This window comes from Callorhinus ursinus, unplaced genomic scaffold (assembly GCF_003265705.2).
Source record: "Callorhinus ursinus isolate GAN/ISIS: 27379988/994484 unplaced genomic scaffold, GSC_fseal_2.0 scaffold5, whole genome shotgun sequence".
Taxonomy (NCBI): domain Eukaryota; kingdom Metazoa; phylum Chordata; class Mammalia; order Carnivora; family Otariidae; genus Callorhinus; species Callorhinus ursinus.
Window position 1 is genome coordinate 39,444,080 of NW_027397067.1, and position 27,556 is coordinate 39,471,635.

Here is a 27,556-nt window from a genome sequence, read left to right on the forward strand (position 1 = left end):
CACAGGCTTTGTCTACCAAAGCATCCTGGTTCAGGATGAGCAGCTAACCTGGGCGGTGTACTAAGAAAGCCCAAGAAAAAGTTGGCGAGTTCTCTGAGGGACTAAGTCTTACAGAGGGTGAAAACGTTCCCCAGTTATCAAAAATATTTCACTTATCCTACAGGCAACATGTACTGCTCAACCCAAATGAGACTGCACAAAAGGACTTGAATTTACTCCTAACCTACCCCAAATAAGCGCCCCCAAATACTCAGGGTTTCTATCCTGCAGTGTGTCATATGTGTTGAAAAAAAAAATCTACTCAAAAGACAACCAACCTCCTGTAAAGGTTTTGGGTAAATTAACCATATTTTGGTTCATCTTCCTCAGGCTCTGGGCAGAATCACAACTGTAAACTGTGTCTCAACTTCCTCAACACCTCAATTATCCTCAGGCCTGGGGTACTGGTAACATAATTCCTTTAGGATATTGCTCCACCCACTTTTTTGAGCAGTTCCTTTTCTTTTTATGACAAAATGTGGGGGCACCAAATTCTACGTTTATACCTTTAAATTCAAAACATCTTCACATGAAACTATGAAACAACACTAACTTCCTATCTGTAACAACATAGATCGGGAGTCCTTTTTTTTTTTTCCATTTTGTCTCAATCGCTTGTCTTCTAAAGCCATGCTAGTTGTTTTGTGCATTAAACCTGTTCCTACTAACAGTTTTTCTAACTCCATCTAAATGAGAGCATAATGTAATTCATTATGAATGACTTCACTACAGTTGGGTAGCCCTATATATTTTACTTCTGTAAACCTCAGTTTCCCCACATGTAAAATGTGTATAAAATCACTACCCCCAAGGGTAGTCCCAAGATTTAAATAAAATAGCATGCATAAAAGCTCGTAGTCAAATGCTCCAAAAAAGAAAAAAAAAATCTGTTCTCTACTAAACAAAAACTGCTGGTTGCCAAAAAGGGAGAGGGTGGGGGAAATGGGCAAACTGGGTGAAGATGGGGGTGGGAGATACAGGTTTCCAGTTATGGAATGAAGAAGTCACAGGAATAAAAAGCACAGCACAGGGAATATAGTTAATAATATTGTAATAGTGTTATATGGTGGTAGATGGTCGCCACACTTGGGCTGAGCAGAGCATAACAGATAGAGAAGTTGAATCACTATGTTGTACACCTGAAACCAATGTAATATTGTGTTGACTATATTCAAATAACAAAATTAAAAAAATCCATTCTCTATTCATTCACTCATTTGACAAATTTTCACTGCCTCCCTATTACATGCAAAGCACTATTAACTAATGTCTTCCCCTAACTTATCTAAGAGGTTTTTAGAGAAATACGTATCTTAAAAAAAAGTATCGCACTCAAAAGTATGCCATTTTTAATATGTGGGAAATCGGCTTAAAGTTACCAAATTTTTCTGTAACTGAAGTTATGGAAACCACTGTTAGAGACCATATCAAATTTAAAAAGCAGTTTAAAAAAAACAAACAAACCCATTTTTTGTTACAAAGAACATATTCACCATTTACGTAACACAATCACTGCTTTGGACTTATTCCATGGTTCTTAGGTTTAATTTATTTGTGAGTTGCTAAGCATATTATGCAAAACTCAAGAATGAATAAAAAGGAAAAGATAAGTGACTGACAAAACTAACTGCAGTATGCAGACACAGTACTGTGGCGATCACCTTCCAGTCCTGGAGGAGAGAAAGGTGGACCTGGCAGAGTGTGGGAAATGCAGAAGTTTTTTGTTCTTAAGAGTGCAGAGTGGATATTGTGGACATTGATGTCCACAATAGCCAAACTATGGAGAGAGCCAAGATGTCCATCGACAGATGAATGGATAAAGAAGATGTGGTGTGTGTGTATACACACACACACACACACACACACACACACACACACACACACACACTGGAATATTATGCAGCCATCAAAAGGAATGAAATCTTGCCATTTGCAACGACATGGATGGAACTATTATGCTGAGCGAAATAAGTCAATCAGAGAAAGACAAATATCATATGATCTCACTGATATGAAGAATTCTTAATCTCAGGAAACAAACTGAGGGTTGTTGGGAGTGGTGGGGGTGGGAAGGATGGGGTGGCTGGGTGATAGACACTAGGGGTGTATGTGCTATGGTGAGTGCTGTGAATTGTGTAAGACTGTTGAATCACAGACCTGTACCTCTGAAACAAATAATATATTATATGTTAAAAAATAAAAAAGAAGATAGCAGGAGGGGAAGAATGAAGGGGGGAAATCGGAGGGGGAGATGAACCATGAGAGACGATGGACTCTGAAAAACAAACCGAGGGTTCTAGAGGGGAAGGGGTGGGGGGATGGGTTAGCCCGGTGATGGGTATTAAAGAGGGCACGTATCGAATGGAGCACTGGGTGTTATATGCAAACAATGAATCATGGAACACTACATCAAAAACTAATGATGTAATATACGGTGATTAACATAACAATAAAAAATTAAAAAAAAACCCAAAAAACTAATGATGTAATGTATGGTGATTAACATAATAGAATAAAAAAAAGGAAAGGCAAAAAAAAGTGCAGAGTGGAGGGAGGTATGAGTTAAAAAAGTGAATTGCAAACTCTCTGTCAAATGTGAGTTATTACGATTAGAAGTATGTCTACTGCACTAGACCCTCGCTCAGGCTTTAATTCTGGGGCTTCTTCTGCAAAAAAGGGCAACTGGCATTTTGGCTTTGCCCATGATACGGTCACATCAAAAAATGAATGATCTATTTCAAGAGAAAGCAAACTGGCCCCTGTTACCTGAATTTGAGTTCAGCCGTGAGGTGAGGGCTGAATATGTGACTCACAGCTTCTCTACGACTCGGGTTTGCTATGGGAAAATTGCCTTCCTAAATATAAATCCTCTACTTACATAGAAAATCACAGTATGTGTAAAAGTGACTTAGGACCCCCCCCAAAATGATGTATGTTCTAATTTCCGGTGTGATACTGTACAGAATATAGACTCATGTGCTAAAATCCACACTTCTGTTTTCAAACTAATGTTTTAAGTAATTCTACCTACAACAAAGAATTTTTTTTTAAACAACTGGTTAGCAGGGGCTGGGGGAGGGGAAATTGGGGTGTTATTGTTGAATGGGTACACAGTTTGGGGTGATGAAAAAGTTCTGAAGACAGATGATGGTGATGGTTGCACAACAATGGGAAGGTACTTAATGCCCCTGAACCCTCCACTTAGAAATGCTTAAAATGGTCAATTTTATGTTATGTATATTTTACCACAATAAAAGTTTTTAAAAAATGTTATTAGCCTCAGAAATGAAAACACATAGAAGAATGTATTCCTGGTTATAAATCCTTGTTCATTTCTAGACTGATAATAAAAAATCTCTCAAAGCAACTACGTCAAAATGAGCACCCAATTAGATTAAGTGAATCATTAACATAACAAAAACACTGTCGTTGTGGAAAGCCACTGGTCATGCCAAGAGATTATACCTATGGATTTTTACACACACACACACACACACACACACATTTATGGATAAGAAAATAATAAATTTGTAGAACCTTATCTTTATTAGTCAAATAGTAAAAGAAACCACGGGGGTGGGGAGGTGCATACATTATGCACACTTGAGAACCCGGGTACTTCAGAATTCTCAGATTTACATGCAATTTCCAGGTGTAGACTATGTTAGAACAAAATAGCTGGGAGAACAGTCTCTATTTGGAATCTCCCACACACACTATCCCTTACCCCAGAAAATTGGGCTCATTTCCGTTTGCTTACCACCAGTCCTAGTACGAGGGTGCGGACTCTTTCTCCTATCTCTGGAGAAATGTCATTGCCAAACTGCTGCAGGGTAGTAAGGAACCGTTTCAGCTTACTGAGCTGCCTGGCGCCACAGGCTGGGGGCAGCTGTTGATTAGCCAGAGAAGAAGAGGAAGAAGAGGAGGGCCCATTGCTAAAGCCATTGGGCGGCGAGGGGGCGCCATTCAAGGCTGTGGGTGAATGGCTCGTGCCATTAGTTACTGTCAAGAGCACAAAATCAGAAAGAAAAATAAATAAATAAATTTACAGGGAATATGCACAAAGAAATTATAACCAAGCTTCATTCCCTTTAAATCTGGTGGATTTTGTGATTTAACAACTGTTGGAGCTTTGTTCGGGTACTCTGTAACTAAATGGGTCTAACTCCTCACCATGCATGAGGGTATTCTACACGGAAGCTGGCAATAAATGGGAGTCGGCTGTAACACAGGGTCAGCCCTACCTCCACGTGCACATATGCCAACCACCTGAAATGCTTCAAACACAGAACAAACAGCGTTGGGATGTCAGCCTTTTGTCACAGGCTTACATCAATATAACGGGACCATTCCTTTCTAAACTGTTCCCCTAGAGAAAGCGTACATTTGGTGGAGACTAAATTTATCACTGAACATTTTTAATCATGTTTTGTACACACAACTGACAGCTGTGTTTATAGAAATAGGACTTTCAAGTTTTAACCTTATACCACCCAATTAGAAGGCTATTTTCTCCCCCTCGTATTTCTTAACCACTTCTTTAGGGAAAATGCAAATTTTATATAAGAAGCCAAATGGATATGGTAATTATCAGAGAGTTATTTCAAGAAATCGAAAAGGGACATCTCGTTCCAACTAATAGCATGGATTCGTGGTAATTTGATAACCTCATTTCCGATAAAATTTATTTGAACATCAAGATAATTTGTAAGGACAAGACTAGAAAATTTGGCACATTTCTCACCGAAGAAAATGTTGATTTGATCATATTAAATCCACTAATTCGACAAACTCATCTTTACCAAACCCATCTTTTTAATATAGTTTTGACAGATTATCTCCAACAGTGGTCTGATGATGTCTTGAGTCCTCTATTATTCTTAAAAGCTTCAAGATAATGAAATGGTCCCTTGCCCCAAATGAGCACCACAGCAACCCGTCATGGAATGACTGCTCACCAGGACCTCTCACAGGAGACATATGCCTGTCCCTGTGGCTTTGGGAAACAACAAACCGAATACAAGATGACAGGGTTACAAGTTGGCACTGCCACAGCCTCCTGCCCCTTCCACGTTGGGAAAGGTCTTTTGAATGGCAGTGCAACGCTGCATAAACAGCCTGGGCTGTGTGTTTTGCCAATCCCTTATAATCCCATGGATCTATCTGTTTTTGCCCATTAGTTATTTTTCATTCATATAGGCTTCATGGCACGTGGTCTGTAAATAGTATTATCTGCAACCGATAGCATTTATTAGTTTCACAAATCCTTTAGGACAATTTTAACCAGGATTCCGAGAATGACTGGAAACAAAGCGATCCACTGTCCCTACTAGAACATACAGGACAGGAAAAGAAGTTGCTGTTCGGCCAGAATGGTCTGTCCTTTCCTGGGACGGCACAGAAAGCAGTACACACCCCGGATTCAGAACACGAGGCCGGAGCTGAGCTGGAAGTGAGTAAAGGTTTAATAAAAGTCTGACAGGCTCAAGACAAGAAAGATGCTCCTTATTTCAGAAAGTTTTCTGTATGTGACTGTTGCCTAGAGCCATACCCCTTCTAACTTAAGGATGCTAGATTTTAATATTATTTGTAAATAACAGAAGAAAGTGGTATTAGAAGAGCAGAAGCAACCTGGAAATAATTGTAGGATATTAACATGTTCCAAGGCAAAACGTACAAACTAAAATAAGGAGCTACACGTTAAGTCAAACTAAAAGTGACAGTGGTAACAAATGGAGTCGCAGACCAAACTAAAGCACAGTATTCTTCACTGTGGAAACCAAAGCAGACTACAACTGTGAAGCAAAAATGAAAAGGCGGGCAAATACTGGCGGTCATACAAACTATCCCAAAGATGCTATACGTCTGTACAGGCTCAATACCTACTTCCTGGCCATTAAACCATTTGGTGGGGGCGGGGGGGGGAGGTGGGAGAGGTGCTTCACTTCTGTATAACACATTGATGCTGGATCTTATTTTTCCTTAATTTTTATTTGCAGGAAAAAAAAATTTAGACTTCAAAATGGAAACAGGACATGCAGCAATGCCTACTCACGAGTCGTCGGTGTAAATGAACTGGTTCTCGGAGCTCCTTGAGTTGTGGGGGGAGGTGGCATGGTGGGAGGAGTCAGCCTAGACGGGGTCTTCACATCCACAGGTGAGTCTGGCATCGTGGAGTGCTTCTCAGTCCGATCTGGAGGACGCCACCAGGAACAGGTTATTCTACTCCTTAAGCACCTTCATTGTTTTTTTTGTTTTTGGGGTTTTTTTTGTTTTTTAAGTGGGGTTCATCTTTTTTACAAGCAAGTGAACAGAAGAAATCTGACGTCTCCTATCAATAAAGTAGGCTTATCTACTGAAGTTTAAATCAGGACTTTATCATCCAAACCCCACTTAAGAAGGTGTAGCACAGATGGCAGGACCTCATTTGTAACTGGGTTATTTTACATCCTATTGTTATTTCTGACTTGGGCAGATGCTACCTTGGTAGTGTTATATGCAACAGCACAACCTCACTGGAAGCTGAAGCCAACATTAGCAAGAGCTAAAAAACAGACAGGGAAGTAGAATGGTAATAAAAACCCTTTAGCTCAGAAACGACACAAATCTGAAGCTCTGTTATGCAAGTGAGATACTCGCAGGAGCCAGCATTTTGCAATGATTTTTGCGTAACACCTGCCATTCCCTTTGCACGCTTAGTTTCTGGCGTATTAGATGAAGCGGGTTATGTTTCCCAGATACACCTCTTACTTCAACATTGCTCTGCCCTGTTTGAAAAATCACCACTACATAAATGCGGTCTTTTACACAATGAAGTTAAACTAATTTACTCAGAATTTGTGAGTTTACGGCCCACCGTTTTAAAAACATGAGACCAATACTTCAATTAATAATCTCATGCAGCATAAAAATGGAAAAACCCATGAATTGAGAACTAAAAAGAACTAAAGGCCCTCCTTATATTTTTTCATGAGTATGTGACAGAGATGGAGAAATTTCCTGATTACCCAATAATGAACATTTGAGCTGCAGGATTCTTTTCTATTAAGTATACTTTTCCTTTGAAATTCTGAACTTTTTCTCAGTCAAATCTATTTACCAAAGTGACAAATCTCCAGTAAAAAAAAGTGGGTTTTGTTAGTTTCTTTAGATCCAGTTTTCTACAAACACTGTGTGCCTGTGTGCGCGTGCGCACACACTCCCCCCCCCCCCAAACTGAGATGCCTCTTACACTCTCAGCAGCAGATATTTCCCACTTGGACTATCCGAAAAGTAACACAGACTACTGATCAAGAATGAGTCTTTTAAAACCTTATGATAGCCATAGGGAGAAATTCTCAAAAATTACTCAAAAGTCTATTTTTTAAAAATGAAAAATCCAAATTACTACTACGGCAATTCCAAACCTAGCTCACACCTTGGTTCAGAGCCGATTCGTTAAGACTTGGGTAGCAACAGAACATAACATTTTAAAGGTGAAATAATGTTGATACCATATTAGGGAAAATGTGATAAAAGAATGAAAATATAATCATCCTAAGAACAGCATTTTGATAACCTAGTAGCCGGGTCTCTAATTCTTAATCTCGACTACTGGCTGAGTAACGACAACTGTCCCTTCAGTAAATACGTGTTCTAAGGGAAATGATAGTAAGAACACACCATGGAAAGCATTTCTACCTTTATCTTCCTGTTCAAAATTCATCTTCGTATTGCAATTCCCGAGCACTTAACACCCAGAATCAGATAAATCACTTATTCTAGAAGAATACAGAAGTTAGGCAGGTTTAAAACTGCTTCTTCAACAGTTAAAATCACTGCACAGTCTACTCACCTCAACCAACCTCAGCAACAAGGGAATAAATAAATAGCTTTCCGCTTATGTTGCAGCTGAGGGAAGAGGTACGGCAGCAAATACAAGTCTCCCTAAATAAAGGCAAATATTTCTGTCATGCCAAGGAAGGAGGGATTGGGGGAGGCTTGCCAGAGTCGGCTGGGAGATAACAGTGGGAACTGCTGGTCCATCTGGTTTTCATTCTGCTAACACTCACGCTGAACTGTGAGAGAAGGCAGTCCAGATACACAGATTCAAAGCACGTGGTTGCACAGACCGAGAAAGGAAGAGCAGGAGGGGGGAGGGGGAAGTGGGAAGAAGGAAAAAAAAAAAAATAAAGCAATGGAAGGAAGAGAGAAGAGAGAAGAAACCGACCCAGGGAGAAAAGAGCCTACGTGAAGAGAAAGTTACTCGGGATGGCTTCGTCCACCCCAAAAAGCGGAGCCTTACTTAGTGGGCACAGCCCCTACCCCTTACTTACCTCGATGTACCTCCTGAGCAAAAACCTAAACTGGAAACCATATCTTAATCTCTGTGTTTCTTTACTCTGTTTGCTGATGCTAAGAAAAAAGGAAATGAACTATAAAACTGACAATGGGGTTTCCTCTTCAAACTTAAGATGACCTTAATAATAGTAACAACAACAACAACAAAAGGCAGATGAGTGATTTTTTTTTTAAGATCCTTGAAATGACACTGATACTTTAAGAACAATAACCACTGAGCCAATAAATGGCAAAAACCACCACTGCTTCTAACAGGAAATATATAATTCTAACCGGAATATATGTATACGTGCATATATTTAGGATTTTGAGTTTAGCCAGATTTCTGTGATGGTTAGCTTTACTCTGATCAAATGGAGTTCCAACCCAGAGGTCCTACAAACTTAGACAAAGTGGGACCATATGTAACTCATTCTGTGCTGTTCAGTGCAATCAATCCCGGATGGGGATCGATGGTGAAGTAACCAGCCAGGCCTAACCCATACACACATACACACAAACCCTCTGGAGTAGAGAGATTTAAGATAAATTCAGAAAATGTGTTTCAAGTATGCTGAGTTCTGTTGCATTTGTTTTGGATTACTAAAAAAAAAAAAAAAAAAAAAAAAAATTTGAAATATATATTCTTGAAACTTTTATAGCAAACAGCAAAAGAGCTATGATTCAACCACGTAAGTATTTCACTCCACTTCAAATTAGAGGATACAGTAAAACCAATATTAAGTTAGAATATTTCTTATGCAATTTTTTAAGTTTATGAAAATTATACTGTTCTTAGACATAATTTCTATTTTTAGTTGCGGCAGGGGAATGCTGACATTTATTGAAAGATTGACACAAAATGATAAAAAAGAAAGAAAGAAAAACCATCTCTATCAGAGGGGGAAGGTATGTATAACCAAAGGATTGACTTTACTTCTACCTTAAGGATTCACACCACTTCTAAATAAAGATCTCCCCTATGTGGTAACATTTCAACTCACCTGGCAAATATCCAACACATATGTACCAAAGATGGCTGAAACATGGAAGAAAATGTGGCATATATAAATACATTACTGATACCATTTCAATATCCAATTCAGTGTCAAGGCCTTCTAGAAGTGGTATGTTTTCCATTTCCTTTTTTGTTTTTTTAAGTAAAAAGAAAAGGTATGGCATAATCTACCATAGCACTTATTTTACTTTTAGTTAGTTCAAACAGTTCCAGATGTGTTTTTAAGGTACGAAGACTAGGCATTCTATATTTTTCTTGTTTACATCCTATTCTAGAGATGATTAGGGTAAATAGGAAGTTCAGGGTTGGCAGACAGAACATCTTTTTCTCTCCAAGTTCATCATGGCAATTATAATAGAAGAGCTAGCTACATCCAGGAGATGTTATGGATTGAGACACCTCTTGGTGAATTAGCGGTTAGGGCAGAGTTAGTCTGATCTGAGTAAGCACCAGCTATAGGAGGAAGATGTTCAATAAAGAGGAATAAGCCCAAGAGGAACTCAGGTACTACTACCAGAAAGGAGAAGGCAGTTAGGGAGGCACAAAACTGCGTACAGAATTTGATTTCTATGGAAAATACAGCAAATACAGGCCTGACAACAGAATCATTTAGTGACTCCACTGTCTGGGTGGAGACATTACAGGAGCCTGCAGACCGGCATGGTAGCCATCCAGCCTCCACAATGCTGCCATCTCACTTCCCTGCTGAGCACTTCTGGAATGTTCACTCCTGCTCAGAAGCCCTGAATAGCACCTGAGACTAAGAGTCAAATGCTAACATTTTACACATGATGGAATGATACAATGGAAGACTATTTGGAATAATAGACGAATTTCCCAGTTCAGACAGACTTGGTTTCAAATGTAGACTCAACCCTTAGCCGTGGGTCCTCAGGCAAGTAATCTTGAGCCTCAGTTCCTCCTAAGAAGAATAGGGATACAATCCCCTCTGCCTCATCAGGACCCTGACATGGTGCCTACTCATGTCAGGCACCAACATGTGTGATCTCCATTCCCTTGTGCCTGCCTCTTTGTGATCCATTCATGGCCTTATTTCCAATGTCTTTCCCCCACGTCCATGCTCTACCTATACAGGGCACCTTGGCATTCCCTGCCTTTTCTGCCTCTCTTTTTGTTTCCTTCATCTAGAAGGATCTGCCCCATCTACCCCATTCTTTGCTGCCCATTACAGATCTTCTCACAGCTCTTCCCAGGTGCTTGCCACACATGCTTGCTGGGCCTTTCTTTTAGCATTTACCATAGCCTATGTGGACGACAGCTGTGTGTCTTTGTGTATGTACGTGTTATATACCCAATCACCCCAACCAGGGAAAACGACTTGATGGCATTTTTTTAAATGTTTCATTTAAAAGATAAACACACAACCATCAACAGTATATAAATATATAATTAGAAAATGGAATGTAGGTAACATGGGAAGATGCTGGGGACCTGAAATGTAGTTCAACTCTGCGATCAACTTACGTGGTTTCAGGCAAGTGTAAGAATAATCTGTTACCTCACATCTTATCACAGGTGTTTGATGATGACTTTTTTTTTTTTTTTCTGAAACACAAATATGATCTTAACTATTCCATGATTTAAAACCTTTCGGAATAAATGTCCCGTTGTCCACAGAATATAATACTCTTTAGCTTAGTTTATGTCACAGATACTGCTGAGTTCCTACTGAACAGCCCTTCTCCCTTTCTTTCCTGCTGGAAAGTCCTGATTTTGCTTAGGTTGTTACATTCCCCTTTATCTGCAACAGGTTTCAGAGGTAAGGGCTGTGCTCCTATTCTGGACAAGGAGTCATGAAGGGAGGTCTATGGAAGAAGTTTTACAAAAGACTTCCTCACTATCTAATCAGAGACCCAAGGAAGAAACAGACCCTCTCCTTCTGATAGGCACTGTTATATCTGTGATTCCTTCACTTCACTTCTTTGGAGTCTACTTTTCGTACCCATAAAATTAAGCATCTTAGATTATATGACCTCAGGGATCTTTTGCAAACTCTAATATTCTCTGCTTTCTTTCTGCAGATAAGGCTTATGTTCATTTCAAACACAAAGAAGACTACTCAGAGAACTTAAATCTAACAATAAAGGGACCACACAATTATTTTCAAATTGGTGATTATAACCAGACTTCCTCTGTTCACATAAATATCTATGTCCACAAGAATGTGTCTGCAGAGAAATCTTTACCCACAAACATGACAATTAACATCTACCTCTTGTTTTCAAATTCATTTTCAATACTCATTACTAAATCTCCACCAATGATTTGGTTATGAAATAACCCTATCAATGTCCACTTGTTTCTGTTTGGTTACCATTAAAACACTCACTTTCATAGCCAAGGTTAAGAGTACTCTACATTCACTTTTGCTCCCTCATTTCCCATTCCATCTTTCACATACTTCCAGTGGACACCTACGAGACTGTCTGCCTAGAAAATTTCCCTCCCCATACTGGGACCTGCCATACCCACTAATCTCATAACACCATGGGAGTCACCATGTTCCTTCATGACCTTGTACCAAGATACCAGCAGCTGGCTCAGGCACAGCACTCATCCAAGATGGGCAATGTCAGTCACTCTCCAACATTTTTGCCTACAGATTTGAAGGAAGAAAAACAATCCCACTCCAGAGATAGAAAACTGCACTCTCTACTGCCCTCCATGTCTAGAAAGCAGGTATTTCATGAAAAAGAAGGCAACTAACAGGCAGAAAGAAATGATGAGAAATGGCAAGAGATTATCCTAATAATGCTAGGTAAAATTCGTCATTCTCCTAGATCCTTGGGGCTAGTTGCATCTCTAAAATTCCTACGATGTGATCTTCCAAAGCGTCTACCGATTCTAGTCCGTCAATCCCTCCTTTACCTAAAACCTAGTTTGAGTTACTTACTTTTCATGTGAAACCAAAAAATTCAGACTCAAATAATACTGGAATGTAACATCAAGTTTACACTGATGTAACCTAACTCCCACTGCAACTCTTTAAATATCTCTTCATTATTAATCCAACAAACACTGGGTACTCTACCTGGCATCTCTGTAGCATCTGACGCTGTTTCCCACTTCCTTCCTTTTGAAATACTGTTGTCCCCAGGATTCCACAATTCCAACACTCTCATTTTTCTCGGGCCTTCCCGGCTGCTCCTTCTGTCTCTTTTATGGCTCACCTTTCTCCACCTCTGTGATAACCATTGGTATCTCCCCCAATGTTCCTTCACAGTTCCTCTTCAAGTTTTTACTCTGTACCTTTTCCTTGGTGACTTCATTTGTGTGGTGATGGTCACCCCATGGCCCTTGTGTGGATGACCTATAGCTATACCTCTAGTCCCAAGTTCTACATCCAAACATCCAAAGGGCTATTCCCTTCCCCAGCCTGGATTCAAAGCCTCCTCACCCATCATCTCTTACCTGGTCTAATCAATAACCCACTGAACGGTCTCCCTGCCCTGAACTATTCAACCTGTTCCACTCTCCAGATGATATTTGGAGAATCATTTCACCACATATGTCATACATGGGATCAGAGATCTTCTTCCTCCTTCTTTTTATTTTATTTTATGTTACATTAGTCACCATACATCATTAGTTTTTGATGTGGTGATCCACGATTCATTGTTTTCAACACAACACCCAGTGCTCCATGCAGTACGTGCCCTCCTTAACACCGATCATGGGGCTAACCCATCCCCCCTCCCCCTCCCCCTAAAACCCTGTTTGTTTCTCAGAGTCCACAGTCTCTCGTGGTTCATCTCCCCCTCCGATTTCTCCCCCTTCATTTTTCCCTTCCTTCTCCTAATGTCCTCCATGCTGTTCCTTATGTTCCACAAATAAGTGAAACCATATGATAATTGACTTTCTCTGCTTGACTTATTTCACTTAGCATAATCTCCTCCAGTCCCATCCATGTTGATGTAAAACTTGGGTATTCATCCTTTCTGATGGCTGAGTGATACTCCATTGTATATATGGACCACATCTTCTGTATCCATTCATCTGGTGAAGGGCATCTCGGCTCTTTCCACAGTTTGGCTATTGTGGACATTGCTGCTACGAACACTGGGGTGCATATGGCCCTTCTTTTCCTTACATCTGTGTCTTTGGGGTAAATACCCAGTAGTGCAATTGCTGGGTCATAGGGTCGCTCTCTTTTTAATTTTTTGAGGCACCTCCACACTGTTTTCCAAAGTGGCCGTACCAACTTGCCTTCCCACCAACAGTGTGAGAGGGTTCGCCTTTCTCCGCAACCTCTCCAACATTTGTTGTTTCTTACCTTGTCAGTTTTTGCCATTCTAACTGGTGTAAGGTGGTATCTCAATGTGGTTTTTATTAACTCCTCTCTTATTAGTAATCTTCAAAGAACTTTTGTAATGTTCAGCATAAAGTCCATGTGTCTTAATAGGGCACTGAAAGACCTGTGGGACCCATCTGATTCCTATAACTGCTCCAGACTCATCTTCACTTCTCCCTTCCACCCCATCCCCACCTTTGAACTCCAAACTCCATACTGAACTAATGCAGCTCTAAATGCTCGCGGGTCACTCAGGCGTCCCTCACACCACATCCTTTCCTCTCCCGAGAATATTCTTCACCCCACTGCTGCCTGGTTAAGTCCACCGTTCCTTTAAAACTTCTTTGGGTGTCACTTCAGCCAGAGCCCCCTGCGCTGATACCCCATCCCCAGCTGATCCAGACAGCCCCATCTTCCCTGTCTAGATCCCTCTCATAGCACTGTACTTAGAACCAAGTCAGTCTCTACACCTGGATCATATTTTATTCAAGGATACTGAGAACATCTTACTTGTTTTTATATTCTCAGTACTCTGCATAGTGCCTGATACACAGAAGGTGCTCGATACATTTAGTATTTTAAATGAATACATATTGCTATAATGTCATAAGGGGTGTCTATAGTCACAACTTTGAGACTCCAGAACTTTCAAGAGACATGATAAATTTAACTTAAAATCATCTCCATCTTTGTTCTACCATCCTAAAAGAATTCCAAAAAGAATTTCTATATTCTAAAAACATTAAATCACCAAAGATAAATCTAAAAAAGACACCAATAAATTATTGAATTCACCAGCCTTTCAGTAATCACAATATATTCTCTAAAGGCCTTTTATATAATATTTGTAAAAAGGCTAAGGCAATTTATATACATATAACCCACAGTCACCAAAAGCTCCCTTTTTTACATTAATTGTGAAATCATACATATGCACATTCAAAACAGCAAAGCGTATTATGAACCAAAAACACTATTTTTTCCTACATTCCACAAGTTTTTCTGTTGCTTGTTTATGGATGGTGGGATTACACATTATTTTTAATTTCTTGCTATTTTCCCATTTATTTAAATGTTCTACAATAAGAATGTTTTATTTTTACAAGCAAAAAAATACACACACAAAAACCAACTTATTAGGATAAGTCATCTAGAATTGGGCACTGGGCACTGTACCAAAAACTCGGCATGCTTTGTCTCGTTTTAAATCTCACTATGAAAAGGTACCACAGATTTGCCCATCTTATAAAAAGGAACTGAGGCCTAGAGGGGTTGGACAATCTGTCCAAGATTACAAGCCAGAATTCATTCCAGGCCTTTTCAGAGTTCAAGATCATCTAAAACTAATGTTCTTTTATACATGATCTAGGAAACTGAAATGAAGACACATTCCATAAATGTTAAATTGAGAGTGAGCATCATACTAGAACTTCATCTTCCAATACTACTGTACCGTGACCATGTAAATTTTAATTAAAGTTGTTAAGCAAAATTTAAAATTTAGTTCCTTAGTCACACTAGCCACATTCAAGAGTTCAACAGCCGTGGCTACACGGCTACACGGTTGTGGCTGGTGGCCACCCTATTAGGGAACTCAGCCCTGGAATGCTTCCGTCATCACAAAACCACGGCGCCATACTAGAATCATGGCTCCATGGCAGGAGTCCCTGGAGGTGACAAGGCAGACGGAAAGAGCAGGGATGAGGAGTGCCTCTCACTTCATCCTAAATACCTGCAATCCCATTCAGATCTTTTACTTGTTTTATAAACTGAGCCTCTGCATAGGACTTCATTTGGTGGCTAAGGGGTAAAAAAAACAATGGCTGGAAACCCAACGACTAAGACAAGTGAGCTCTCAGCTCTGAAAAAGCAGAAGAGGAAGACAGGAAATTAGTACACACGGGAGGAACTGCACGAATGAGAACAAAGCCAAGGACTCGGTCAGCGGCTGGGCCAGCCGCTGACCTGGAATCAGAGAGGACAGCCTGAAGACCAACTTCATGTCTTTAAAGATCACGAACTTGGGTTAAGATGGAAGACGGGCAAAAGAATGAAGTGAATCCATACTAACCTATCACTATTTCTAGAAAAAAATGGTTTCAATCATGTCTGGACCACGTCCTTATGGGGACAACAGTGGGAATTTCCCTTCCCTTCCTCTCGAGCATTTACCTAGCTGGTACTTGTAACATTTCTCTTGGTTCTGAATGTCTCCCCAACCACAGTGTGTCAGCTTGGAGAATGCAGAAATTTCTACCTCCACGTGTTAGTTCCTTCATCTCTCCCACAGCTGTCACCACCTTTACTCCCGTGACTCCTGCTGTCAAGTCTAAGAACCACTTCCTGGAGGCCACCACGTGGGTATCATGCAGCCCAGGGTTTAGCTACCCCACTTCAACCAGCACCATTCTACACTGAGGTGCTTTATGCACTAGTGTTCTATTTAAGATTTCCTTTGGCGGCGGGGGGAGGAAGAGTCTCCTGTTTGAGAAGAGTTTGAAACCCCTGGCACAGGCAGCAAGCAAATGTTCGCTGAATGGCTGTGATAAAAATACTTAAGGAAAAACCAAATCGTCCAAATGCACAGAAAAGTAACCCCTGCTCATGCTCATGTAAGGAGCAGAAAAAAGACACAGGCATCACCAAGGGCCCATAAACTGATCATATGTATCTATAGAACACCCTGCTGCCAAATTGCAGATCATTCCAGAAAATGGAAAAAAGCCATTAAATAATAAGTGATCCAAACATTTTACAATCTTTAAGTATGGACAATTTTCCTCCAGTAATATCTTATTTGCCAACGTTAAGTTCCATTAAGAAGGCTTGTGGAGCTGTTGCAGAGGATCCTACACACAACTGGTGCCATCAGGTCCCAACATCCAGGTGGGAGGGATGGGGTGGCTGGGTGATAGACACTGGGGAGGGTATGTGCTATGGTGAGTGCTGTGAATTGTGTAAGACTGTTGAATCCCAGACCTGTACCCCTGAAACAAACAATACATTATATGTTTAAAAAAAAAAAAAAAAAAGATAGTAGGAAGGGAAAAATGAAGGGGGGGAAATCGGAGGGGGAGACCAACCATGAGAGACTATGGACTCTGAGAAACAAACTAAGCGTTCAAGAGGGGAGGGGGTTAGGGGGATGGGTTAGCCTGGTGATGGGTATTAAAGAGGGCATGTACTGAATGGAGCACTGGGTGTTATACGCAAACAATGAATCATGGAACACTACATCAAAAAACTAATGATGTAATGCATGGTGATTAACATAACATAATAAAATTAAATTAAAAAAAAAGAGCCAATGAATCAAGGCAGAAAATGATGAAGGTACACAGGGTATGTACATACCTGTGGCTAAATTCGCAGACAAGTAAGGAGCAGGAGCTCAAATGGCTATTTGTTGAATTTAATCAAATATGCTCTTAAAAAAACAACCAGTACTGTTAGTTTAGACCTCACATGATAGGCAATTGGGAAAGCCCTGAGAGTTTTTAGGTAGTTGTGTGATATGCTCATTTCTATCTTATATTATGGGTATACATGGAGCAGAGAATAAATAGGGCAAGAAAGGCAAAAGAAGCAGGCGTTCTGGTTTGCAATAGCCTAAGCTAGAAATAATACCGGCATCCCGCATGGAAGTGGCTCTTAAGAACGTAGACAACAAGATTCAGGAGACATTTTTATAGTCTATGTCAAACTACCCCTACAGAGCTTGGCTGTAAAATAAAATTAAACCTTGAGCAAGTAGGAATCTAGAGGTTCATGGTAATGTTAAAAACCAACACCAAAACACAGCAGGACGAATCATTTGGAAAAAGGCAGGATAAGTTATGTCACAGTTTACTTAGAGATATCCCTGCAAGACTCTGTTGTTCTTACATAAAACATCCTGAATGTCTTCCTCTTGCACATGGGTCACCATCAAATTATTCTTCCTCCTAAATGTGCTTCTCCATCGCCATGAGCACCCTCAAGCACCACCATGGCTCCCTAGGACTTTCTCAGGAGCTAGTCGGCAATGCCCTTCACCCTACACCACAATCAGTTTATCCCACAACAGGTGGGATGATCTTGGTAAACACAAAACTATTCACTCGCTGAAATAAAAGTATTTATTCAAAAATACCTGAACCATCTACAAAGTGCCCGGTACTGTTTTAGACACAGAGAAAAGACACTGGACACGAAAGAAAATCACAGCCCTCAAGAACTTTACAGTCTAACGATTGGATCAAATTACTCCCATCTTTAAAGTGTTTCAATGGTTTATCATCACTCTCAGGATAAAATCCAAAACCCTTTAAAAGATCTACAACCTAGACAGATTTAGTCTCTGCTGGCCTCTATCTCCTCTCACATCTCTCTGGTTTTATCGGTTGCAAGCTTCGCCTCACCTCAGGGCCTATCAGCCTGGGAAACCCATCTCAGCTCAAATTCATTTACTCAAGGAAGGTGTCCTTGATCCCTCCCCAGCCCCCTGTGTTGGAAGCTCTCCTGTGTACCATCTAATTGTTCTTTATAGGGCTAACTGCAATGATTATAAATAACTGTATAATTACTCGTTTGTCTAATACCCCCTACCAGACGGCAAAATGCTCTGTAATGGCAGGGAGCATAACATTTCATCTCCTTTCATGTATCAACTCAGTCCCAGAATTTAGTCCGCTGCTGAGAACCTAGTACAACAGTGGACAAATACAGACTTTTTCCATTTAAAAACACAGATTTTGGGGGGCACCTGGGTGGCTCAGTTGGTTAAGTGACTGCCTTCGGGCTCAGGTCATGATTCTGGAGTCCCGGGATCAAGTCCCGCATCGGGCTCCCTGCTCAGCAGGGAGTCTGCTTCTCCCTCTGACCCTCCTCCCTCTCATGCTCTCTATTTTTAATTCATTCTCCCACAAAAAAAAAAAAAACAGAAAAAATAAAAATAAAAACACAGATTTTGGGGCACCTGGGTGGCTCAGTCGGTTAAGCGTCTGCCTTCAGCTCAGGTCATGATCCTGGGGTCCTGGGATCGAGCCCTGCATCGGGCTCCCTGCTCAGCGAGGGAAGCCTGCTTCTCCCTCTCCCATTCCCCCTACTTGTGTTCCCTTCTCCGCCTCTCTGTCAAATAAATAAATAAAATTTAAAACAAAACAAAACAAAAAAACCCACAGATTTGGAGGTACAAGTAGAGCAAAGCAATTATATTCTTTAGTCTCCTTAGAAGGGATTTCCAAAGTTTCTTCAGTGATAGAAATATCAAAATAATGGTGATAATACTGAAACCCCTATTTATACCCTCTTCCCCCATCAATGGGACTTCCACTGACACCATGCCACCCAACCCCCCCCCAACAAAAGGTACAAACTCAAGTGATTCACCCAAAATACTGTTCAATATCTTATTTGGGTTCTTAGCACCATTTGATCCGTTGGGCAGCTTCTTATTCCTTCTCTCCTGTGGTAACATTCTTCTAGCTCTCGCTAGGAGTTTTAGTGAATGTTCCCGGCCTCTGGCCTCTCGTCTCCACCGGGGCCTCACCTCCTCCTCCCTGAACTGGCTTCCTTCTAGTCTCTGATGCGAGCCTGGTCAGCTACTGCAAGAAGTCGGGCCAGTGCTATCTCCAGGCGACGACTCTCTCCTGAGAACCAGACAAGTCATCTAGCTTGCTTCACAATCCCTTGACAGCTGTACTTAGAACCACTGCCTTAGGAGATCTGTGCCTCCTACTAGGTATCAACCTCCGGTACAGCATCACTCCCGCCTCCGCCCCCCCGCCCCGCCAGGTGCCCAAGCCCCAAACACTACAATCATCCTCAGACTCCTCCCTCCACACCGTTATCCTTCCACGTCCAATCCATTCCCTACACCCTATCAATTCCACTTCTAAATACATTTACGATCCACCCTTAGCTCCCCTCTGGCCTGGGCTTCAGAATCTACAGAGCCTCTGAAGGGTTTTCTCTACCTCCAGTCCCTCTCTGCACAAATGCCCCCTCCTCCTCGCTTTAGAGCAATATTTCTAATACGCGAATTTGACAAAATCGTCTTACAATTCGCCTACACTATACAACCTATTTAGAATCTTTCTACAATTATAGAAGTTGATCGGGATAAAAGGTGAAGGTCCTTATCTTTTCAACTCTATCTCCAGCGTCTAAGCAAGGATCTTACACACAGGAGGCCCTTACATCATCTGTATTAAACTTTTTTTTTTTTTTTTTTAAGATTTTGTTAAGTCATCTCTACACCCAACGTGGGGCTCAAACTTACAACTCTGACATCAAGAGTCACACACTCCACCAACTGAGCCAGCCAGGCACTCCTTAAACTATTCTTTAAAAAATTAAGTCATCAAGATGTCTGTTCTGTCTCCACTTAGTATGTACTATAATCATTAGATATAATGCAATCCCAACCAAAATACCAATAGAATCTTTCCAGAATTTTACGAACATTGTAAAAGTCAATCTGAAATGAAACTGAAAATAGCTAGGAAACTTTGAAAATGAAGTGTAATAAGGAAATGTAGTCTAGCACTTATGAAAATGCACCACAACTATAATAATTTGAACAATGTGCTACTGGTACACAAATAACCAATAGAGCAGAATAAAAATTTAAAAGAAGCAGAAAAATATAAAGCTCAGAAACAGACACACATTTATCTAAGAATTTGGTATATGATAAAGATGACTTGTAATTTTAGGAAAAGATAAAGCAATTCAACAAACTTTCTTAGGAACTACTAGACAACAATTTGGAAAAAATAAAGTAAACTCCTTTCTCATACCATATATCCAAAGTCATTCATTTCCATATGAATAAAATCTTTAACATAAATGTTTTTAAAATACTAAGTATATAAGTAATAGTAATACTAAGTAAGTATATACACATATTTATTTAACCTTAGGATTAGGAAAGAGATTCTAACCTTGATAAGACAGACATAACGAACAATGGCACTTATTAATAAATTTGAGTACAACAAAAAATACCATAAACTAAATAAAAGGCAAGTGGCACCCAGGAAACAAGTATTTGTCATGTGACAACAATTGATTGATATCCTTGATATGTAAAGAGTTCCATCAAATCAATAAAATTTTGAAAAGCCTAACAAAAGTTGTGAAAGAGTAGAATAGGAATTGTACAAAGAAAAAGAAATTATCTATAACCCAGTGGGGAAAAAAGTTTAACCTCACTGGTATTTTTTTTTTTTTAATTAAAGCAAGATACTCTTTTTCATCTAACATATTGACACACTTTTTTTTTTAAGACTTTTATTTATTTATTTGACAGAGAAATAAAGAGAGAGCACAAGTAGGCAGAGAGGCAGGCAGAAGGAGAGGGAGAAGCAGGCTCTCTGCTGAGCATGGAGCCTGATGTGGGGTTCAATCCCAGGACCCCGGGACCATGACCTGAGCCGAAGGCAGCTGCTTAACCGACTGAGCCACCCAGGCTCCCCTGACAGACTTTTTAAAATGACAATAGAGAATTAGTTACAGTACACACTTCAACTAGCACACTTCTGTAAAATGATACCAATTTTCTTGTAGGACAATAGGCAATATGTATCCACTGTCTCCAAATTACATATATCCATTAATAAAGCAACTCCACTCTTTGGAAATTATCCTAAATAAACAATATCAAGTGCACAAAGATGTTTATATTGAAGAAGACTGGAAATAACTGAATTGTCCAACAATGGGCATTTGGCAATTCAAATTCTAATAGAACCACACAGTGGAACTTAATGATGTGTATATTTACATGGAAAGATCTTGAAATATACCAAGCCAGGGAAATAGTTACAAGATCTATTTAAAAAACAAAACAAAACAAAAAAACTATTTTAACACAGCTATAAATGGATGGATGTGTGTTTGTGTGTAAGTAAAAGTCCAGAAGGATATGTATACAAAGGATCTACATCAGAATATTAAGAGGGGCTATCTCTTAAGTCAGTGGTTCACAGTGAGGCAGAGCTTTCAAATTACTGTCAAATAGTCAGGCTGTGAAAAGCCTCTTTCTTTTATACTTTTGGCTCAGTTTTAACCATATATTCAGACAATTCTAAGACCCTCATACTATAACATCTCTGAAGCTGGGGTGAGTACTACAAAACCAATGGCATCAACGGACTAAGCAAAAGTGCTTAGTGACAGCATTTCTTTTCTTGGTGAGTGATTCACAAAATAACTGTGCACCTTAAAACCAATTTAGGTAAAATATAGCACACCGAGCTTTTTCTAGGAAACTATCCGTGAAAAAATTTAAGGAACGATATACTTTGTCTTAATTGGAACTCTACCAAGACTGTTCAGCTTTGGATTGAAGGGGTCAAAAACTGGGATTCAAGGCGACCAAAAGGGGGGGTCCGGGCAGGTGGGGTTCTCTACAGCGGCTGTAGCACATGAAAACCCTTGAACACGTCACAAAGGTAGAAGAAGTGCCTGATTCACCTCAGAATCCCAATCACCTAACAGTGTCTAACATCAGCGTTTCCTGAATAAAGGAATGAATGCTATTTGAGTAAAAAAGAAGTCCACACACAGTAGCAGACAGAAAGGAAAAGACCTACAGGTCATGGGCTGAGGGAAGCCACAAGTCTACCAGAGCACTGTTAGAGTAAAATCCCCACATAAATGATCAAATTCTTTATAAAGTGTTCAAGGAGCACCAGGCACCATCAACAGAACCCTCCACATAAAGCAGTTCCAATGAAAAGCTAGTCATCTAGAAGGGTTCCCAAAGATAAGTTTGAATTGCCTATGAATTTTATTAGCAAATTCTTTACATATAATATTTACACACCAGTTGAGAACTGAAGGTATGTTTACGTGGATATTTCTCCTTAGCTTAATATGGGGAAAATATAAGGAGATCAAAATTCTGTACAGTTGTATGAATTTCACATTCATTTCTTAATAGATGTTGCCTCAGTTAATATTTTGCATAATACAATTTTTCATGGAGGCCCATAACCTTATTTAAATGAATAAAGTAATTCTGAGAAGGTGCCCTAATTAATGAATTGTTAATAAATACTCCCGAAGGACAAAAGCTCAAGTTCCATTTACCAAAGAAATAACTGCCTGTGGGGGCGCCTGGGTGGCTCAGTCGTTAAGCGTCTGCCTTCGGCTCAGGTCATGATCCCAGGGTCCTGGGATCGAGCCCCGCATCAGGCTCCCTGCTCAGCAGGAAGCCTGCTTCTCCCTCTCCCGCTCCCCCTACTTGTGTTCCCTCTCTCGCTGTGTCTCTCTCTGTCAAATAAATTTAAAAAGAAAAGAAAGAAAAATAACTGCATGTGTATATTCCAATGCATCTAAGTCTATTTTCATCTCCTTTGTTTCAAGACCCTTTAAAAGCCTGCATACCTTTTAATCTCAGGAAGACCACTGGGGAACCTAGAACTATAAAATTCTGGGTGGCTACAGTCTGAATGACACATTTTTACAATTCACACACCACCTGAAGTTCATATGTCTCAACTAGAAACATAAATAAATTTCAACTTAATAAGTCCTTAATGTAGCTTCATCTGTATACATACTTTAAATGTGGGTAAACATCTTATTAAATTAAGATGACAGTCTAAATTCCCATCCATTTACTAGGAATCATTTATATTTCATATAGCACTAGAGATGTCTTCTCTGAGCTCATGAAGAATTATAATGGAGAAAAATCAAACCAAACATTGATGGACAACTGCAAAGAACATTCATTCCATGCACAAATGAAAAATGTTGCTGGCTAGAGATCTATAAGATCATTTCAAAAACACAACCTTCTCGACACTGTTTGTCAGATAAATTAATAAAAGTAATAAATGTCTAAATGCAAAGGAAGTTGTTCTCAGTCAAGGTTCACCACATTATTAACTTGTTACTAACAATAACACAAATTGGGATATATCCAAAATCATCCATATGATAATATCACTACTACTACTCCCTTAAAAAACAAAGTGGTAGAATTTTTGGAACACAGCAATAGAAGTCCACCATAGAAATCCACTGGGATTGTGAACATCGACCTTCCTTGACTGGCATGGAGTAAAGATGCTGGGAAACTCTGTTTTGACCGGTCAAACAAGCCCTTAGTAAGTGCATTTCCCTTCTCAAAAGTACTGGCCAGGGCATCTCAGGAAAGTTCCTGAAGCCTGCTAAATCATTCCACATACCCTTCATCTTCTTTCTTTGAAAAACAGTAACCTAGCTGTACAAGCTTAGACATGCAAGAAAACAACAGATTTTTGCCCTGGCAGATCATGTTTGATATGTCCCCTTGGGTTGACTCCGGGCAAAATTATTAAGTCAGCCAGGTTTAATTTCAGAGTCTCCCTGTTCTCCTTGGTTTATCTTTCTTTTAGTACCTTCCTCTATTCCGCTCACCTCTAAGAAATCTGGAACTCCTCTCCTGTCCCTTTGCTAAAGATATCAAAGATACTGTGACACCCACCCACACTCAAAGTCTGGAGCTTTAGATGAGTCCCCAAAATGTATATTTCTCAGACTAACATTGCAGCATTTAAACTAATCCGTGTAACGCTGATGACTAGTAAAGGCGGCTACACACACACACACACACACACTCTCTCTCTCTCTCTCTCTCTCTCTCTCTCTCCCCCCCTCATGGGCTAGTCAATCAGAATTACGTGAGTTGAGGGAAAGGGGGAAGGACAGAGGACACACAGAAACACCAGTGCAATTGAGTAGAGGGAAGATATTTTTATCCTGTCCCTCCCTTCTGCCCCATGCTGAATACATTACCAGGTGCTCGGTAACAGCTGCATTTCCAGGTAATTTCCTTTAACAAACAAACATGGTCCTTCTCTGTCTTACCGCGAAGGATGATCTATTACAAGTCTGCTACTGGGCCTTCAGGAACCAAAGAAGTATCCGCAGGAAAGACACAACAGTATCACAAGAAGCAATTCCTGGCAGTTACCTACTCAGAGATAGCATCCAATGAAATTGGATGTTAATACAATGTCTATTTATGAATATGATAAATACTAGAAAAAAATTACTATTTCCCTTTTCTCCTCTGCAAATGATCAGCTCATTTTCACCTTCTCTGTTTCAACATCGGTGTCACCTCCTCATGGCATCGATCCTCCCCTGGCCATCCGATCTCAAGCAGGTTCTTCCACTCTTTTGTTAGTTTCCTTCCCAATACTGAAAAACTCAAAATCCTTTCACATCCCTTTCTTTCTGCTTTAGGGGGCTCCCACCCCAGAGCACTGCTGTGTCCCAGACCCAGCAGTGTCTGGCACAAAAGTACTCCAAAAGATGTGTTGAAACAAATGAGGAAGACAGGATTCTGACTTTCAATGGGGGCCACAAGAGAATGTGAACTGCTTATAAACCCAGCAAGAAAAGAAACAGGGAGGTGTCATGAACCAGAAACACAAAAGGAGGATTAACAACCATGAGTTCATTCTGAGGTCAAGGTCAGATGCGTGGTATGATAAAGCAAAGAGGAAAAGCCAAACGGGAGAGAGAAAATGAAGAAGTAAGGCTTTCCAGACTGAATGTGCCCCCAGTACGTCCAGTCTGGGGGCACGTCCAGTCTGAACAACCCCAGACAGACGAGGTGAGGCAAGAAAGTCACTGGGTAAAAAACGAGGGTACATTAATCTTAGAGACATTGCTTGACTTGCCTCAGCCCTCCAGCCAAATTCTGATAACCTCACGCCTTCCTTAAGAGAGCAAAGGGAGGTCATCAGGCGCAAATCAAGGCAAACCCCTTCCTCAGAACCCCTGCTTACCTGCACACGTCTCAAGTTTTGGAAGAGGCAATTTCCCCCTCTAAGGGCTTTGCTCTACCAGTCATCCCACCTTCTTCTTCCGTCTGTCTGGCTCTCTACCTGCTTCTTCCAAGAATCTACGCGTGTTCAAGTCTCTCCCACCAAGAACAGACAAAACCCTCCCTCCATGTTGATGGCATTCCCTCCATTTTCCCACTGCCAGGCTTCTGAGGGGTAGACCTCAGGGGCTCCGCCCATGTTATCTCTTCCATCCACTTTGCAACTCACCACAAACAAGCTCCAACAACGGATGGGGGGCTACTGGTAACTACCTTCCCGCCAGATGACCAAATCCAAAAGGCAATCTTGACTCTTCCCAATTACTGGCCTCTCTGTGGCATTTCGCACTGCAGACCACACCCTCCATGAAACTTTGCCCCTGATTTTAATGACACCCAACTCTCTCCTCTACCTTGGTATTCCCCAGTGTTCTTTTCAAGGTTGTGGTCTCTCTACAATACATATTTTCCTCCTGAGTCACTCCAAAGGTTTTAGCTATCGGAAGTGACTTCGAATCAAGATTTCCAATATACACATCTCTACAAAACAAACCTGTGACCCAGCTCGTTATGGAATATTTCAGTCATTATATACCAGGTAAGCCTGGAAGTTATGCTTTGAACGAGCCATCTTCTCTTGATGTATTATCTCCAATTCTAGTTGATGGTAACCAGTTGCCCAAATTAAACTTCAGATCATCCTAAATACCACTGCTCCCCACCCCCTGGCCCTATATCCAACTAATCACTAGAGCCCTGTGGTTCTCTTTAGTTAGTACTTGTACTTGCAGATCCTGCTGTTCCCTTCCTTCCTTCCTTCCTCCTTCCTCAGTGACTCTGTAGCCAACCATCATCCTATCTCACCTGGCAGACTGCAAATTTCCCCTTTTTCAACTTACCCTCCACATTGCTCCCAGAGTGATATTAACATTCAAACCCAACAATATGATTTGGCTTAGAAGTCCACAGTGGCTTCCCTTTCTGCCGCTCCCACCTACAAGGTAGATGTCTACTTCTGTTACCTTCTCATGCTGTAAGTTCCAGCCATGCTGGCTCATGCCTTAGCATTTCTGCTTCACGTTCTCCCCTGTATTTGAAATGTCTTTTGATTACAACAAGCTTGTGATCCTTCAAGGCACAGAACAAATGCCACCTCCTCCATGAAGCCTTCCCTAATTACCCCTGCTCCACATTCAAACTGGAGGGAGTCGATGACTCGCTTCTTTAGGCTCTATTTTGCCTATTTCTGTTAAGTGAATTTAGCATCATCTATTATAATTGTTTTGTTTGCAGGTGTGTGTCCATGTGTGTATACTCTACACAAACACAAAGACACATACTTCCCATAAAAGGCTAATGTCCTATTATGTCACCCCAGCATTCTGCACGGTGCTTAGTACATAGCTGGATCTGAATAAATGTTTGCTGTCACACTGCAGTAAGTCAGAAACACTAGCATTTAGGACAACAAGATAAAAGAAATGTACCAAGCTAAAAAAGAAAAAAAAGAAAGTGAGAAAGAAAATAGCACTGCTACATTAGACTCTGCCCTGTGAACCAACTGGGAATTAGGAGTTCTGGCTCTACTGTTCTCCCAAAGCTCTCTGTTCCTTCCCCTATCATAATGTAACACACATTTTATTACAGATATCTTTGTATGTGTCTTCTCTGCTTGGGTGTAATACCACCACCGCTACTAATACTGTCAAAATATCTTAATAGCAATTGTATTTACTGAGCATTTACCAAGTGCCAGGTGCTTTGCTAAATGCTTTACATGTGTTAACTCATTTAATCTTCATGATAAGCTAATACTATGGATGTTACTATTATTACCATTTTACAGGTGAAAAAAAAAACAGAATCTTAAAAAGATGAAGCATTGTCCCATTGCTAAGGAAGAGGATTCAAAGCCAAGGAGTGGATTTCTGGGCCCATGCCCTGTAGTACCTATGCTACATAACTACGATATTATACTACTGATCCCCGCCAATCATCCACCACCAAATATATGCATAAAGGCCGCCAGGATCCCAAGAAGACATGGGCTATGTTT

At 40.5% G+C, this 27,556-nt stretch overlaps 1 protein-coding gene across 1 annotated transcript in view; it reads right to left on the reverse strand.

Annotated features, from left to right (window-relative positions):
- RUNX1T1 (RUNX1 partner transcriptional co-repressor 1) overlaps nt 1-27,556 on the reverse strand; it is a 131,706-nt gene that overhangs the window by 52,686 nt on the left and 51,464 nt on the right. Inside the window, 2 exon segments of the mRNA XM_073892954.1 lie at nt 3,800-4,041; nt 6,095-6,232. Coding sequence (XP_073749055.1) covers nt 3,800-4,041; nt 6,095-6,232 — 380 coding nt within the window.